General features: G+C 52.1%; 1 protein-coding gene across 1 annotated transcript; it reads right to left on the reverse strand.

Moving 5' to 3' along the window:
* Window positions 1-256: 256 nt before the first annotated feature.
* On the reverse strand, window positions 257-16526 carry Rab36 (RAB36, member RAS oncogene family). Its single transcript, XM_052744712.1, has 11 exons — window positions 16261-16526; window positions 15080-15167; window positions 11365-11456; window positions 10380-10445; window positions 8711-8812; window positions 6504-6568; window positions 5019-5074; window positions 4279-4356; window positions 3660-3750; window positions 2692-2817; window positions 257-1862 (listed from the first exon to the last, which is right to left on the reverse strand). Exons 2-11 carry the CDS (start codon window positions 15146-15148, stop codon window positions 1804-1806), a joined length of 804 nt encoding a protein of 267 aa, XP_052600672.1. The 5' UTR covers window positions 15149-15167; window positions 16261-16526; the 3' UTR covers window positions 257-1803.
* Window positions 16527-16729: the final 203 nt, after the last annotated feature.

Below are 16729 nucleotides of genomic sequence, written 5' to 3' on the forward strand. Positions count from 1 at the left end.
ACCAATCTACTGCTTCTCACTTACTCAGCCCTATGGTGTGGGGTTTTAGTCACACAGACCTATTAAGACAACACTGTTGATTGGTAGAGAAATATCTGAATCCTTGATTTTCCTTGGTAAGCTTAGAATCTATGTACAAGGCACAAGTACAAGGACACTCTGGAGAATCAAGCCACAAGGGCTGGGGGACAGAAGGACAGCATGGAAGGAATTTTACCAACTGTTCACCATTTTCACTTCAAAGACGACAACCGACTCCGGGGCAGAAGTATTTTTGTTTATATGCTTACCACCTAGTTTAACACCAACCATTGAATTCCTGTAAAGAGATGTTCTATATACTTTTAAAAATAAAAGAGCTTGAGCCAAATGTGAGCTCCATGTCCGTGACCCCAGCACTTGGGAGACAGAAGCAGGATTGCTACAAACTCAGGGCCAGTCTAGTATACGTAGTGACACCCTGTTTTTTTTTTGGGGGGGGGAGAGCGCTAAAATAAAGCTAATGAATGCTAGTATGGAACAGGAAAATATGCCAGTGTCCTCGGCTGTTTGGCCATTGCTGAGTTAATGAACAGTCATGGAAATGTGTGGTATGCCCGGCACTTAGAAAAGGGCACTGACCAATACGGCTGCCTGCAAATGCTTATCGTCCCCAAGAAGCAGGTGTTCCTGCGTATGGTGGTACATGTCTGTAATCCCAGTGCTTGGGAGACAGAGGGCAAGTAATATCCAAGGCCAGCCTCAGCTACATACAGAGTTGGATGCCAGCATGGGCTACATGAGACCCTGTATGGGGGGGAAGCAGCAGCTAGGAATGCCAGATGTGCCCACCTTCTTATGGCGGGAGTAAGACAGGGAGGCATGAGTCTAGACCCAGAGCTATAGGAATATGGAGTGGGTGAGGAGTCGGGGGAGACCCTGGACCCAAGTAGGGCACAGTGTTCCTGCTGATATGCAGGAAGGGGTTAGACAAGCTGGAGTCTGCGTGTCCCAAGTCCTCCGGAGATATGTGGACCATCGCCAAAGTCCCGAGAGATATGCAGGACAGTTGGAGAGACACATGGTAGGTCAGCAGAGATGGGCACAGGTGACAGCGTAGGGCAGGGCTAGGCTTGGGGATGTAGAATGAGTTGCCAGAGGGACTCCGTGCAGTTTTCATCTCTCAGCAGAGTCACAACGATCCATCTTCTGACCCGCAGGGCAGGGCCACAGGGAATCTCAGAGATGGAGGCAGGACTCTGCCAGAGGGTCCAGATGGACTTTGTTCATCGTGCTTAACAGCGGAACTCAAGGGTCCTGAAATTCTGTGGCAGAGGGACGGTGGATAGCTAGGTCCGAAGCTCCAAGACCTAGAACTCCATGTCTTCTGGATGAGAGAACCCCCAGGTGGGATGGCAGGTGAGTTTTACTTGCCTACTTTGACAAGTCTTGGTGCTTAGAACATGGAGATGGGGGTTCAGAGACCTCGCCTAGGATCAGCAGGGAAGGACTCCGGGGTGACTGCAGATACGATTGGGTAAGGGATGTGGGCTAGCCCTGAGTGTCCTGAGATTGCAGTCTTGAAGCCTCTTGAGACCACAGTGACTGTCTGAAGACCCTGTAGGGAAGGCTCACCCCAGTGCCCACCCGCAACCAGCCAGATAGTATGGAGCTCCGGTAGCCAGTGGGGCTGGGCCAAACAGAAACGGCTGAGCCCCGGAGACACAGGCCTTCTCCAGCTTGAAGGCATATCTGCTGCAGAGTTTGGGCTCCATGTCACCCCGTGTGTCTGTAGGGAGTGGATGGCTCTGAGGCTGGCCTCAGCTAACAGCAGCCCAGGCCGGGTGGCCTCCTATTCTCCTGGGTCTTGGGCGCCTCTATTCCTACAAAGACAGAAAAATAAGATGGCATCCAACAGGCACCCTACAGCCGACACTGGGCAAAGACGACTCTACCCTGATAGCTGGGGCCCTAAACTTGGTCCCCTGGGCCTGTCCTCCGAAGCCTGGATGACCTGGTGTGGGAGGGATCCAGGGGACATTTGGGGTTGTGGCATTCAGGTTAAGCTGGAGGCAAGACATATCTGAAGATCAGGAGCCTAAGCCTGGCCCAAGAGGAGGCTGTGTGGAGATCAGGGAGGCTGGGGCAGGTGTCTGAGTCGACGGGTGGGGTCACGGAAGCTGTAGGCCTGAGATGTGGTGACAGCCCAAGAAGACCACCAGGTTGGCAAATTAACAACAGTGGGTGCTGTGGGATGGTCTGTATGTCAAATGCGTTGCTGATTGGTCAATAAATAAATCACTGATTGGCCCGTGGCCAGGCAGGAAGTATAGGCGGGACAAGGAGGAGAATAGAGCTGGGAAGTGGAAGGCTGAGTCAGAGAGACACTGCCAGCCGCCATGATGACAAATAGCATGTAAAGATGCCGGTAAGCCATGAGCCATGTGGCAAGGTATAGATTAACGGAAATGGATTAATTTAAGCTGTAAGAACAGTTAGCAAGAAGCCTGCCACGGCCATACAGTTTGTAACCAATATAAGTCTCTGTGTTTATTTGGTTGGGTCTGACGGCTGTGGGACTGGCGGGTGTCAGAGATTTGTCCTGACTGTGGGCCAGGCAGGAAAACTCAAGCTACAAGTGGGTGTGGACTTCTGGTCCCTATCCTGCTCCTCAGCGCCCCCACCCCACCCCCTAGCCCTCTCTGTACGCACGGATTAGGTCTCCATCTCCATCTCCGACCTGGGACTGAGTGCTGGGCCTCTTCTCTAGGTCCTGAAGCACAGACTGCTCGAATGCTAGGGCGGCGACACGGCTGAAGAATGCCTTCACGTTCTCTCCTGGGGGCCCACAAGACAGCTGTGACTCAAGGTGCCCTCAGATGCATTATGGGCAAGTCCTTAGGCCAGCCACGATCCTTTCAGAGCACTCCTGATTGTCAGTGACCAGCCCATCCATGGACGGCAGCACAGTCCTGGGTGGCAGCCTGCCTTCCCATTGGGTTCTGGTCCCCATCCCTATCCTGCTGCCAACCCGCCCCCCAGGCTACTCCCTTAAACATCGGAGCCTTCCTTTCCTAGAACCTTCCCTCTCAATCAGTTGCTATTGTACAACCTGGGACGAGCCTGAATGTGTGTGCCTTCTCTTTAGGAGCTGCCCACGTGCTGTTGGCCCTTACGTGGAATCTGTATGCATCCTCCTACAGTCCCAGTACCGACGTGAACATTGCCCATGCTCAGCAACAACCTGTGCAACTGTGCAGAACAGCCCTCCTTCCTCTACGGTGGGATCCCAGAGAACCCGCCCTTACTGAGATCAAGGAGGGCGGGTGCTATGGGGTGGATGGAGGCTAGTGCTGGGAGGAACAGCAGATGGCTCCAGGCATGGGATGCTCCCAGTGTTTGTGGTGGCCTAGAGGTGGCACTTCCAGTTTCAATTCATACCCAGTCCACGGCCAGATACACACTGTCCCTGTGCACTGGAGGCAAGGAATGCCGGCCCGATTTCTGAGTTCCCACAGACCTGGAATCTCTTTACTGCGTGTCCTTTCCTTTCATCTCCCCAAAAGCCTGGTTTTCCAACTTTGCTCTTTATAATTCTGCATCCTTCAGTCTTTTGGTAATCAATGCGTGTGGTGTGCAGAGTCTTTCGGTAATAAATGCAAGGGGGGTTCACTACTCACCGGTTTTGGCTGACACAGACCAGTACTCTGCCTGCATCTCATTGGCCAGGTGCACAGCCTCTGCTTCGGCTTGCTCACACGCTGCCCCTGACTGGAAGAAACAGCGCAGGCTGACCCGGTATCTTGGTTCATTGCAAGGCGTCCCTGGAATGGCCACCTCTCTCTCCAACCTTGCTTCTCACTTCCCCCTAAGCAAATGGGTGTGGTGGGGTGTCTCAGTGCAGGGATGCTCCCAGTGCAGGGGTGCTCCCAGGGCAGGGATGCTGCCAGTGCAGGGGTGCTCCCAGTGCAGGGGTGCTCCCAGTGCAGGGGTGCTCCCAGTGCAGGGATGCTCCCAGGGCAGGGATGCTCCCGGTGCAGGGGTGCTCCCAGTGCAGGGGTGCTCCCAGGGCAGGGATGCTGCTTGCCTAGGGATGATGCTTTAGTGGTCCCCAGGGAAATCTGAGTCATCCCTGCCTCTTAGTGGGGAGCACGGGAGCTTGAGTACTCTCTTCAATTCCATAGCCTGTCCGACACAAGGCATGCCAGTGTTGCTCACTGCTCTTCAAAAGCGGGCTGCAAGCACGGGCACTTTCTGGAAAGTTCCTCGGGGTTGGGCCTCCAGCTCCAGTCTGCTTACCAGGAGATCCTTCTTGGTTCCCACGAGGAAGATGAAGCAAGAGCCTGCCTCATTCTCCCTCAGTGCATCCTCCAGCCACTGCCTAGAATGTACAGAGCGGAAACAAGAGACTTGTAGTCAGCCAGGAGGCACAGGGAAGGTACCCCGACCTACACTAAGTGGGATGCTTAGAGCCTCAGAAGAGCCTCAGTGGGACCAGGAGGAGCTGGGAACATAAAGGCACAGGTTTGGGAGAGGTGAAGACTCCTATTGTGAGAACTCCTCTGCCCTTTATCAGCTGGAGAAATCATCCCTGTCTCCTTCTTAGGGCCTGGAAGATGCTGATGTGAACAGCCCAGGCAAACGGGGAGGAGGGGTTTCGGTCCATTAGGTGGATTATTTCTGGCAGATGATGGCCTTCTGTAATTGGTCATCTGCCCACATCTCTGCCCAATGTTTCAGTCAGGGAGGATTAGCTATGAAATTATTAGGGGCCAAGGTAAAGGTGGACGGAGGGGCCCCTCGTTCAAAATGAAGGTTTAATATGCTGGCAGCGGGATGTCAAAGCCAAGTGTGGCCTGTCAGCTTGAGCTCCTGAGCAGCAGATGGGGATAAGTCTTTAGGGCTAAGTGAGGACCTAGACAGTAAGTGCCCATGGTTCTGGGCCCAGCCCAGAGGCTGGGGTTGGGGAGCCCTGCCAGGCAGCTTCACGAGTCCAGGTGATATACAGAGACATACAGGGGGGTAGAACCTGGGGTTACTTGCCTGGTGTGTCCCAGAGTCTGCACGTCAGTGAGGTCAAAGGCTGTGATGATCACTGGACACAGGGAAAGCCAACAGCCAATCAGCAACAGGTGTGATGGAGGAGGCTCCCCTAGGTATCTTCCCAGATCACAAGGAACTACTGGGGAGGCCCCACTGTGGAGACTAGTGAGGAGTCACCCTGTGGTGGCCACCTTGGACCTGCCTTCCCACCAACCTCCCAAATCCCCCAAACCTGTAACTAGCAGGACAGGGGCGGTAGGGGGGGGGCACAGTGAAGGCCTGAAGCATGTGGACTCTGGTAGGAGATCCTCTGCCACTTGTAGCCCAATGGGCTTGGGTGAGAGCTGAGACTGTGGAGAACCTGCTTTCCCTGTCTGTACAGTGATGAGAATGATACCCCTGGCTGACAGGAGGGACAGTTTTGAAAAGCTGTTGGTCTAGGGCCCGACTCTGGGTAGACTTTTAATTGAAGGATGGGGATTAGTAACAACCAGTTAAAGGAAAATGGCTTTTGTGGTGCTACGTGGGCAGCAAACCGTCAGGTGTCTCTGGGGTCAGCTCTTTTCATCACAGAGTCTGCCCTGGATTCCCAAGGGGAAGCCCACAGGAGGATGGTCCATGCAGAGGTCAGCTCTCTGCTGCCCTGCTGGGAGTCAGAGCAGGCTGGACAAGGGCTTTCTGTGCACTTTGGCTGATGATAATCCTACCAGTGACGGGCATGGCGAGTACTGTTTACAAAAGTGTACTAGGTACCTGACACCATTTGCTCCAGGGAGGCACAACCCCTCAGGAAGAGGGGTTAGGAGAGGGGGTAGCTGGAGGAGGCCACGGTGGACATGGCCAAGCGGGAGGTTCTACCCACAGCTCAGGTACATGCAGCTTATATCCTGTTCTCCCTTCTTTACACTGGGATGAAACTATAGTGATTTTCACACCATCTCCGAGAAGATCTAACTGTGCCTATACTTTTGAGCCTGGTTTGGGGTCCCACCTCCTACCAGGCTCTCCTTCTGTCTCCTTCCTGGGGACTTTACGTTGCCACCTCTGCTGACTTTGAGCCCTGCTCAGCCCCCAGCTGCCGCACCTGGTCATGTTGGCAGTGGGCACCAGAGCCCCAATATGGGACCTGCCAACTCTGCTGGGTCCACCTGTCACTCCTCTATGGCCTAGCCCCCTCTGGGTAAGACAGGAAAAGGCTCTCCTCATCTTCACCTGGAATGTGAGGTCATCTCTCTTTTCTGGGACCCTTAAACAAGAATACTCTTTTGAGTTGAAACTGGGGCTGAGGCAGCCTGCACCTGATACTTCAGACTCCCTAAGGGTGTGACTGTCAAAGACGACCAGGGTCTAGTCCTCTGGGCAGCTTCTTTCATCCCTAAGCACTGGCTAGACTGCTAATCCCAGTGGCTCCTGGAGAACAGAAAAGTAGTGTTTGTGCAGATGACTTAGGTTGAGAGCTCCAGCGTCATTCGGCTGCTCACCCTGGGCACCGCGGTAGTAGGCAGACGCAATACACTTAAACTTCTCCTGCCGGCTGTGTCCCCAGCTGTGAGGGGAAGAGGGAGACAGGAAAACAGCGGGGGCAGGTTAAGCAGTCACAGCATTCTAAGGCAATGGAATAGTGAGATCATGGGAAGATCTCAGGACCTACGCCAACATGCCAGCCACACATGAACAACAGGAAGTGCCTGGGTGATCCAACTCTCCCTGCCCTGGCTCCCTGCAATACCCGCCCCCTGGTTTTTCCTGGGATCATCGTGCCAATAGGGGAGAAGGTGTAACATTGCAAATTGCCTTGTCCAAACAAAGTTACACCTCTGATAAAGTTACCGCCCTTCTGACTGTGACATTATAAAGGGCCTTATGTTCCATAACAGGACAATGCTGGGGTTCTGGGACAGGCCTTCAGTGTATGTGTGACCGGGGCACCCTTCACCTTCCGCACAGTAGCTCCCCACATTAGGAAGGGGGCTAACAGGGACACAGTTCGCATCCCTTGGGCAACTGATCAGTTAGCTCCGGCTTTCTGAAACAATTTGTTGGGAAGGAAATAGAAGTTGAGCCCTAGATCCATGGAAAAGGAATGAAACAGCAGATTAATAATGTCTGCCGTGGGTACAAGATGTAGGAAGGGAAGGAGACACGCTGAGATCTACTTGTATGGGCTGAAAGCAGGCTGTCAATATGCAGGGATGATCCCGAAATCCAGTCATCAACCCATTACTTTTTAAAGTCAACAGGTTAACATTTAATTTTTCTCAGGAAACTAAAATGATAGCCCACAAATATGGTATCAGTGATCTGAATTTGTTTTCAAGAAGTTCAGTATAATGGAGGCTTGTGGGCTTTATTCCTTCATTAATTCATTTTTTTCATCTCTGAAGAAGCCTCTAGGTGGGGGATGGGCATACAGTAAGCCAGGCAGGTGGCTGACAATGGCCTCAAGATAAGATCCCGAGAGCCTATGACAAGGCAGTGCCCATTTTACATTAGGCCCTCTGATTAGAGACTGCCTGAAGCCTCGGTGAGAGAGTCCGCTGGCTGGCCGCTCTCTGTACAGCTCCACCTGGCTGCTCCCTCTAGACCAGACCTTTGCTCCTCTCAGCTTTCCAGAACTCTCAGTCACGAAGCCCCGGATTTTCATAGCGTCTTTTGCTCTGAACCAACCCTGGGCTCGCCCTTGCACAGGATGTATCATCTGGCTCCAGGATTATACTGGGGCGCTGTCTCCACGTGGAGATGGGAGCTGACACAGGAGCTGAGGGGTCAGCCTAGGCAAGGCACAGAATAAAGACTAACGCCAGGGAGGAAGTCAGGGAAGGGGGCTAGAACAAAGACTTGGTGAATGCCAGCCGGCAAGAAGAACACAGGGGCTGTTAAACGAGACAGCAGGGGTGGGGGCATTGGGGGTGGGCTCACCAGAGAGCACAGGGGTCTGGTAGCTGAGTAGGCCTGCAGGATCCTCTGGGGAGTGGGGAGAAGGAGGTCCAAAGCACACAGCACTTTCACCAAGGTAGAAGAAGGCGAACCCGGGGAAGCCCTTGCACAGATGTGAGGGGAAGTGAAAGGGGTGGGAAGTGGGGCAGAAACCAGGGGGCCACTGAGGGGCAAAAGCATGGATGGGGTTAGGAGAGGAGACAGACTGAGTGGGGAAGCACAGTGTGGACAGAGGGGTTACACATTTACAGAGTGAAGCAATCGGAGGATGGAGAGCATCTGGCTTTCCAGCTTGAGAGCAGGATGAGGGCAGGGTGGCCTCCAGCAGAACCCTACTCACCCAAGGCTGGCACACAAGGACCGACTCTGCCCTACTTTATAACTGAGAATAGGGAATAGAACTCAGGAAAAAATGTCAGAGGCCACACCTGCTGCTTGGGAGATCACAGGTCCACCTGGGGAAGAAGGTTGAACCTTAGTAAAAAGCTACTGACTGGGGAAGAGAGTGGGTGGAAGTGTAGGTCGGGCCATGAAGACCGTCCCCAGATCTGTTGACCAGCGAGGGGCAACTGTGAGGATGGAGAGAGAATCTAGGGACCCATACGCCACGAAGTCTGGTTTCTTACCACCACCCAGGGCTGTGCTCGTCCACACACATCCTTGCTGAGCACCATGGGGGGCAGAGGAAAAAGATCCCAGCTAAGGTCTTTCCCCCAGGGGAGATCTGGAAACCACATTATCAGAGACTTACATCTGGAGGCTGTAGGGAATCCCCGCAATCTCAAAGCGCTCGATTTCAAAGTCTACCCCAATAGTGGCCTTGTAATCACGGTCAAAAACATTCTTGCACAACCTGTGGGAGGTGAGGAAGTCATCAGAGGTCCCCTCCCAAAAGTAGGTGGAGGTGCTCACAGCAGTGGAAGTCTGTAAGGGAATAAGATCCCCCAGTAGGGAATCAATAAGTGATCGGCTGGGTGTGGTGGCTCACGCCTTTCATTCCAGCACTAGGGAGGCAGAGGCAGTCAGATCTCTGTGAGTCTGAGGTCAGCCTGGTCTACATGGGGAGTTCTGGAACAGCCAGGGCTTAAAAAAAAAAAACAAAAACAAAAAAACCAACACCCCCCCTCCCCCCAAAAAAACCACCACCACCACCACCACCACCAAAACCAAAACCAAAATACATCAAGGAAAGTGATGGTGCGGAGAGGCTGTGGCTGTACAGGTGTGTAAATAAGCTCTCCATCACTGGAACAAACTCCTGAGATGATGGCAACCCATGAGGAGACGTTCATCTGGGCTTCTAGTTCTAGAAGCTTCAGTCCATGATTGACTTAGTCATGTTGCTTTGAACTAATGGTGAGGCTTCCTCATGGTGACGGGCATGTAACTGAGCAAAAGAACATCCCTCATGGCCAGGAAGCAAAAGAAGGGGGTGAGCTGCGGGGGAGCACACTGTTCCCTTCACGTGTACATTCCCAATGACCTAATGACCTCTCGCCAGGCTCCACCTCCTAAAAGTTCTGCCACCTTACAAAAGTGCCGCAGACCAGAGACACAAGCCTCTGACGCACGGACCTTTGAAAAATCCTTATCCAAACCATAGCAACGGGGTGGTCAATAAAAACGATGTGGGGGAGGGGAGCTGCATCAGCCCAGAAGCTGCATCATCACTATCGTACAAAAAGTGAGAGAAATTGAGGGTCCATTCCCAGGGAGGGCAGTGCAAGGGCCCCACGGGGACGGTGTAATGAATGCAAAGTATCAAGGATGCTCCATCATCTGGCAGTCACCGCAACGGCGCGCATGCGCTAGAGCATGAGCCCATGTACGGGTCAGAGGCTGACACGGCATTTTTCTTTAATTGCTCTCCATCTTGGTTTTTGCTCTCTCACTGATTTGGCGAGGCTGGCTGAGCAGCAAGCCCTAAGAATCCTCCTGTCTCTGTCTCCCCAGTGCTGGGATCACGGGCAGGCAGGCGCTGCCACATCTGGCTTTTCCATGGGGTCCTGGGGATTCAGTTCAGGTTTTGGGTACTTAAGCGGCAAGCACTTTATGGACCGAGTCAATCTCCTGAGCTCCCAATCTCCCTATTTTTAAACTTTTCTTTTTAAAATTGTGTGTGTGTGTGTGTGTGTGTGTGTGTACAGGTCTCTGTGGTGGCCAAAGGACTCAGACCTCCAGGAGCTGGAGTTGAACGTGGTTATGAGCTCAAATTCTGGGTGTGGCGGGGCAGTGCCAGTGAGCCATCTCTAGCCCCTCTCCTTGACTTCTTGCCACGCCCTTGAAAATATTTCCCAGGCTAAAGCTGTGTTATGTTCCCAGAAGCCACGTGTTATTTGGGGCTCCCAGGCAAAGGTACAACAAATTGGTGCTGGGAGGTGGCGGCCGGCCTGACAGCGTGATGGGGCGGCAGGACTTACCTGTGGATGAGGCTAGTCTTTCCCACATAGAGATCACCAACTACCACCACCTTGGAGAGCTTCAGCCTGGAGGAAATATGTCCGTATCACCCTGGAGAATGGTATCAACAGTGTCTTCAGCATATCCAAGTCTTTCCTTCCCTGAACTATCTGAATGAGTCACCCTTCCACCCTAGATGCAGGAAGGAACCAGTGGGGTCAAGGACATCACCAGGACACGCACAGAATCAACTAACCTGGGCTCAGAGGAGCTCACAGACACTGAACCAACCACCAGGGAGCCTGCATGGGACTGCCCTAGGCCCTCTGCATATGTGTGACAGTTGTGTAGCTTGGTCTTCTTATAGGACTCCTAATAGAAGGAGCAGGGGCTGTCTCTGGTTCTTTTGCCTGCTTCTGGGACCTTATTCTGCATACTGGGTTGCCTTGTCCAGCCTCAGTACAAGGGGAGGTGTCTAGTCTTACTGCAATTTGATATGCTACGTTTTCTTAATATCCAAGGGAGGCCTGGCATTTTCTGAATAGAAACAGAGGGGGAGTGGAGGGGTTGTGGCAGAGGGGAGGTAGGGGGAGAGACTGGGAGGAGAGGAGGGAGGGCAAACTGAGGTCAGGATGTAAAATAAAACACAAACAAACAAATAAAAGATTTCAGAGCTCTGGAGCACAGAAGGGTACTATGTAGCAGCCAGGCTGGGGCAGGGACCGGAGACAGTCAGAGAAGTCTCCCCAGAGGCTCTGACATACGGAAACCTGGAGGGACCAGAGGAAGAGTGTATCCCACAGCAGAAGACAGCTGGTTCAGACAGAGGAAACGGACCTGCGCTGAGGCTTCCCTGCAGCTGAAACGTCATCTGTATGGCGTTCTGAGAAACAGGGCAATTGTTCGTACAGTCTGCCTGTGTGTTCCATTTGCTCACTTCACTGACACATGCATTTGTGCTTCTATTCTTCACACATCTTCCACACCCTTGTCCCCCGGGCTTACCCAACAGTGCCCGTGTTCCTGCGCTGGCAGGCAGTGCTGACCTGGCTGTGGAAATGTTCCTTGAGCTGCAGGCAGGCGTCAGGTGTGTACCACTATAAAAAGACAGACAGACAGACAGACAGACATGCAGACAAGCAAGCAGACCGTCCTGCAAGGCCGCATCTCCACAACGCAAACTGGGCAGCATCGGAGCACGAGACCTACTTCCCAACCCTCCTTCCTTCCTGAAACTTGAAGCTTGCGGCGCCTCATGAACATTCCTCGGTCCCGGCAAAGCCACGGGTTGTGGGGTAGGAAGTGCGAGCCCATTTCTCAGACAAGGAGACTGAGAAAGAATTTGCCCCTGGAAGCACCACGTTGGCCCAGCCTGACGTGGATAATAAGTCCTCAGGTCTGAAGTGGCCCTGGGATCCAGGACAGACATGGCCAGCTGTAGCTGTGGCCCTGACTGCTGTAGGTAGAGGGCTGTAAGGGAATCTCATCTTCCCTGGGCAGACTCCTTAGGGCTAGGCGTTCTGGAGCCTTACAAGGGCAGCTGGGTCAGATCTTAGCTCTACCATGCACAACCGTGTTGATGTTAAGCAGTTTTCCCCGACTCTCTGAGCCTCTGTGAATAGTGTCTTTTGTCCCATGAGACTGGGCCTGCTCACCCCGCCCCTGCCCCCCATTATACTTCCTTTCTCTTCAAGTCATAAGAAAGACACCAGCCTGAATCATCTCTGGTTATCACGGTCACACTCCATTGGGAAGGCAATGGCCCACGCTCACTCTAAAAAACCGGGGGAACTCTCCAAGATCTGAGGCACAAAGGCTTTCTCTGGCAGTGTGTGAGAAGGAAGTCAGAGGAAAAAGATGAAGAAGGAGAAGAAGTAATGGCTGCAGATGGGAACACCCACAGCCTACAGCCATCTTCTTCCTCCTTCCTAGCTTTGGCACAGAATCTAAAAGACACAGAAAATCTCTCTTCACACTGGTTCAAGCCTCACAGAAGCAACCTTGGGCAACAGGGTTGTGGTGGTTTGAAAGAAAATGGCCCCCAAAGGGAGTGGCACTATTAGGAGGTGTGGCCTTGTTGGAGGAAGTGTGTCACTGTGGAAGGCGGGCTTTGAGGTTTCATATATGCTGAAGATCCTGCTCAGTGTCTCAGACCACTTCCTGTTGCCTGCAAGCCAAGAAGACGGACACTCAGCTACCTCTCCAGCACCCTGTCTGCCTGCACGCCACCATGTCCCACCATGATGATAATGGACTGAACCTCTGAACTGTAAGCCAGCCACAATGAAATGTTTTCCTTATAAGAGTTGCCATGGATGTGGCTCTCTTCACAGCAATAGAAACTCTAAGACAAGGGTCTTTTTTTTTCTTTTATTGAAAATGGATTTTTTTTTTCATATAATGCATTGATTACGGTTTCCCCTCCCCCTACTCCTTCCAGTTGCTCCTCACCTTCCCCTCCCATCTGGATCCATACCCTTTCTGTATGGATCAAACAGGCATCTAAGGAATAATAATAAATAAAAAACAAACAAATCAGAGTATGATAAAATAACCAAACAAGAAAAATCACAAACGCATACAGAATCAGAGACACACATATTCGAGTACACTGGAATTCCATTAAAAACTCAAAACCTCAGCCGGGCGGGTGGTGGCGCACGCCTTTAATCCCAGCACTCGGGAGGCAGAGCCAGGCGGATCTCTGTGAGTTCGAGGCCAGCCTGGGCTACCAAGTGAGTTCCAGGAGAGGCGCAAAGCTACACAGAGAAACCCTGTCTCGAAAAACCAAAAAAAAAAAAAAAAAAAAAAAAACCACTCAAAACCTGAAGGCCTAACATACAAACAAAAGACCTGTATGATGAGGGGCAGGGGCAGAGGAAGGCCCCAACGACATTATGAGACAAAGAACCTTCAAAGATGCCATTGAGTTCATTTTTGGTTGGTCATCTACTGCTGGGGATGGGGCCTACCCTTAAGAGTGGTTTGTTTCCCCAGTGAGACTCCCTGGGAGAAAACTAATTTTTCATTTGCTCTAGTGGCTATCAATGCACAACAAGATCTTTTTTATTGTTTTGATTTTTAAAGATAGTGTTTCTCTGTATAACAGTTCTGGCTGGCTGTCCTGGAACTCCCTTTGTAGACCAGGCTGGGCCTTGATCCACCTGCCTCTGCCTCCCAAGTGCTGGGATTAAAGGCGTGCGCCACCACTACCCAGCGCACAACAAGATCTCCGCCCCCCGCCCCCCCCCCCCCCCCCCCCCCCCCCCCCCGACAGGGTTTCTCTGTGTAGCTTTGCGCCTTTCCTGGATCTCACTCTGTAGACCAGGCTTGCCTCAAACTCACGGAGATCCACCTGCCTCTGCCTCTCGAGTGCTGGGATTAAAGGCGTGCACCACCACCACCTGGCCGCACAACAAGATCTTAACATTACCTTTCGGAAATATTTTCTGCATGTACTAACAAACAGATACCTCTCCCCAGCCCCACCCCCCCTTTTTTTTGTGATGGCAGGGACTTAACCAAGTGCTCCAGCATACTTGACTACACACTTGACTACAAATAGCTCCATTCTTTGCTTTTTACCTAACAATTTGCTTTGGCCCTCCTTAGCACTGGGAAGAGGAGCCTCATCCCTCCTACACATGTTGAGGAGCAGCATTACTACCGGCCTCTCTCTGGACACTGATGTTGACCTTCTGCTCTTATTAAAGGCTGTAATGCCCGACCTTTCACACTCTCCATTCATGCCAGGACATACACAGAAATGAATTCCCAGTAGTGGGATTGGCTACATAATGGGCAAAAACATTTGTAATATGGGTAAATATTGTCTCCCACCCCCCTAAAAGAGGGGAATTATTTAGCATTCCCCACTGGATTTAATATTAGACTATAGTATAGGTTGGAGTTTTCAGCAAAAAGTGAAGGTGGAATGGTAATAAAGTCCTGGATTTGGGGATCAGAAATTAGAACACCATTTTTGTTTCTAAAAGATGGATCTTGTTACATACTCCAGGCTGACGTCACACTCACAATCGTGTCTCTGTCTCCCAAGTGCCACTACACCTGTGTGTGCTCTGCCCCCTCCCCGCCCCCCGCCCCCCTGCAGTGCTGGGGATAAAACTCAGGGTTTTGTACCTACCAGGCAAATGCTTTCCCCATTATGTCACATCTCCATCCTCTGGAGAGCTAATAATAATAACAATGAGGAATGTCCTGACTTGGGGGAGCTTACACTTACCATGAGCCTCAGCTCCAAGGCAAGCTTGGGTGACTTGCCTATGGTCACCACTTAAAGACAGCATCAAGATTATACTGAGGACTGTCTAAGTGGCTTATAACCTCCAAGCCACACAGCTACCTGTTGTCACTACTGGTCTGCTTTAGAAGAACCCAACACCCAGCCTTTCAGTATCTCAGAAATAAGACCAACCTCTGGGATTCACTTGCTTGATTTCTGGGGGTGATGGTGTGTTAGCAAAGCTGGACATGGCTGAAGTGTTACCTCAGCAGTGGAGACAAAAAGGGCAAGGAACAGAGTCACATTCCCATCATCCCAGCACTGGAGAGACTGAGGCAGGAAGATTGCAAATTTAAGGGCTAGTCTGGGATACTTAGTGAATTCCAAGTTTATCGAGGATAGTAGAAGCCTTTTATCAAAGCAATCCAGACCCAAAGAAAACTAAAAACAACGTCAAAGGTGTTCTAAAGACTGTACCTTAGGGAAGCTGGTGATGATGCGGTCCTGGCTCACAGGGGGCCCCAAAGGGGTCCAAGAGGACCTCATTCTTCCAGTGTTCTGTAGACTGAATCAAGAGGAAAGTGGATTACATAAATATATGAGGTTCGTTTCTGCATTGTGGTCTAGCAGATCAAAGCAGAACAGAGTGCACTAGGTGCCACATGATCAATGGAATTCTGATTGGACTAGCTTCCCAACAAAACAAGAGATCCACAGCAACCAAAGGGGACCAGATGACCTGAACCAGCCTGAACAATCCTATAAAGCGAGTACCTTTGAACAACCAACTTCCCTTTTATTGTTTCTTCTTTCCTTTCCTTTTTTGTATATATACCCAAACTCCTAGCCAGGTGTAGTAGTAACATGGGCCTATGTCCTCAGCACTTGGGAAGCAGAGGCAGAAAGATGGCTGAGTTCCAGGGTGCTTGGGCAACACAGTGAGAACCTGTCCTAAAAAGGCCCAAACCAACCAAACAAAAACACTCATTTTATTTTACAGGATGAAGTGTTGCCCAATTCCAGATTCACAAAGTCAATTACAACTAAATTTGTTAAGTTGTCTTTTGACAAGAATTGGAAAGCCATACAAATCCTCAAAAGGCACCTGTGAGTTTCGTCATCACTTTTCATCACTTTAAAAGCACATCTCAGCCTGCATCCCTCTCAGCAATATTAGGCAGAGGCCACTCAATCTGTAGGTAGCACATTGGGGGAGCAGCCCATACCCCATCTTGCCCAGAGTCAAGAGGTGAGTGTCTAGGAGGAGGGCCTCCTTCTCAAGGTTCCTTGGCATGAGGGAGGTATGAAAAAAACCTGGCTGTGGATCACAGCCTAGATAGTGGAATCGGAGTGGGGAGGGGTCTCCTGCTCTTAGTGTGTTTCAAGATGGAGCCTCTGAGTGGTATAGTGACTTTAGGTTCCGGCCCCTTTTACTGATGGTCCCCACACCACCCAGGGAGTCTGGCTCCTCAAGCCCAGTGTCCTCCTCATCCGACCCGGCTCCCGCAGAGGCCTGGCCGGGAGTGGACGCTCAGTGAAGAAGAGCAGGCCTGCAGGGCACACTGAGGTTTGGGGGTAAGACGAGGGTAGGGTACAGGAGAGCCTCAGGACTATAACCTCCGGGATGCGTCCCTACCCTGGAGGGTGAGTGGACTCACCAAAGCTGCAAAGACCGGGTTCCGGCGCGCTGGCTGCAGCAAATCACTACAGCAACGCGCGGGCCTCGCGGGACTGGCTCGCAGCTCTTGAATCCCGACGTCAGGGGCGGGCTCTGGACCCTCCTCCAGTCCGTAGAAACTGATGGCACAGGGCCCGCGCGGAGTCATCACCATAGCAACGAGAGCCTCTCGGGGCGCGGAGCTCTGCTCGGAGACTTCCGGACTCCACTGGAGCGCCCAGGCTCACCATGACAACCAGGGCGGTGATGCTCAGGCGGGGCCGGTGGGTGGAGCCTGGTCTCTCAGGATGGAGTCTGGGCGTGAAGGGGTTGGTTCAAGGTTCACTCTGGCCACCTTGGTGGGCTAGGTCGTGACAGTCCCCAGAAAAGGGGTATTGGTATTGGACTGAAGCCTGACATCCTCCCCGCGGCAAGGGAAGGGCCCACCTCATGCTTACCATCTGCCTTAC

Source organism: Peromyscus californicus, unplaced genomic scaffold (genome assembly GCF_007827085.1).
Source record: "Peromyscus californicus insignis strain IS unplaced genomic scaffold, ASM782708v3 Scaffold_19__1_contigs__length_69161282, whole genome shotgun sequence".
NCBI lineage: Eukaryota > Metazoa > Chordata > Mammalia > Rodentia > Cricetidae > Peromyscus > Peromyscus californicus.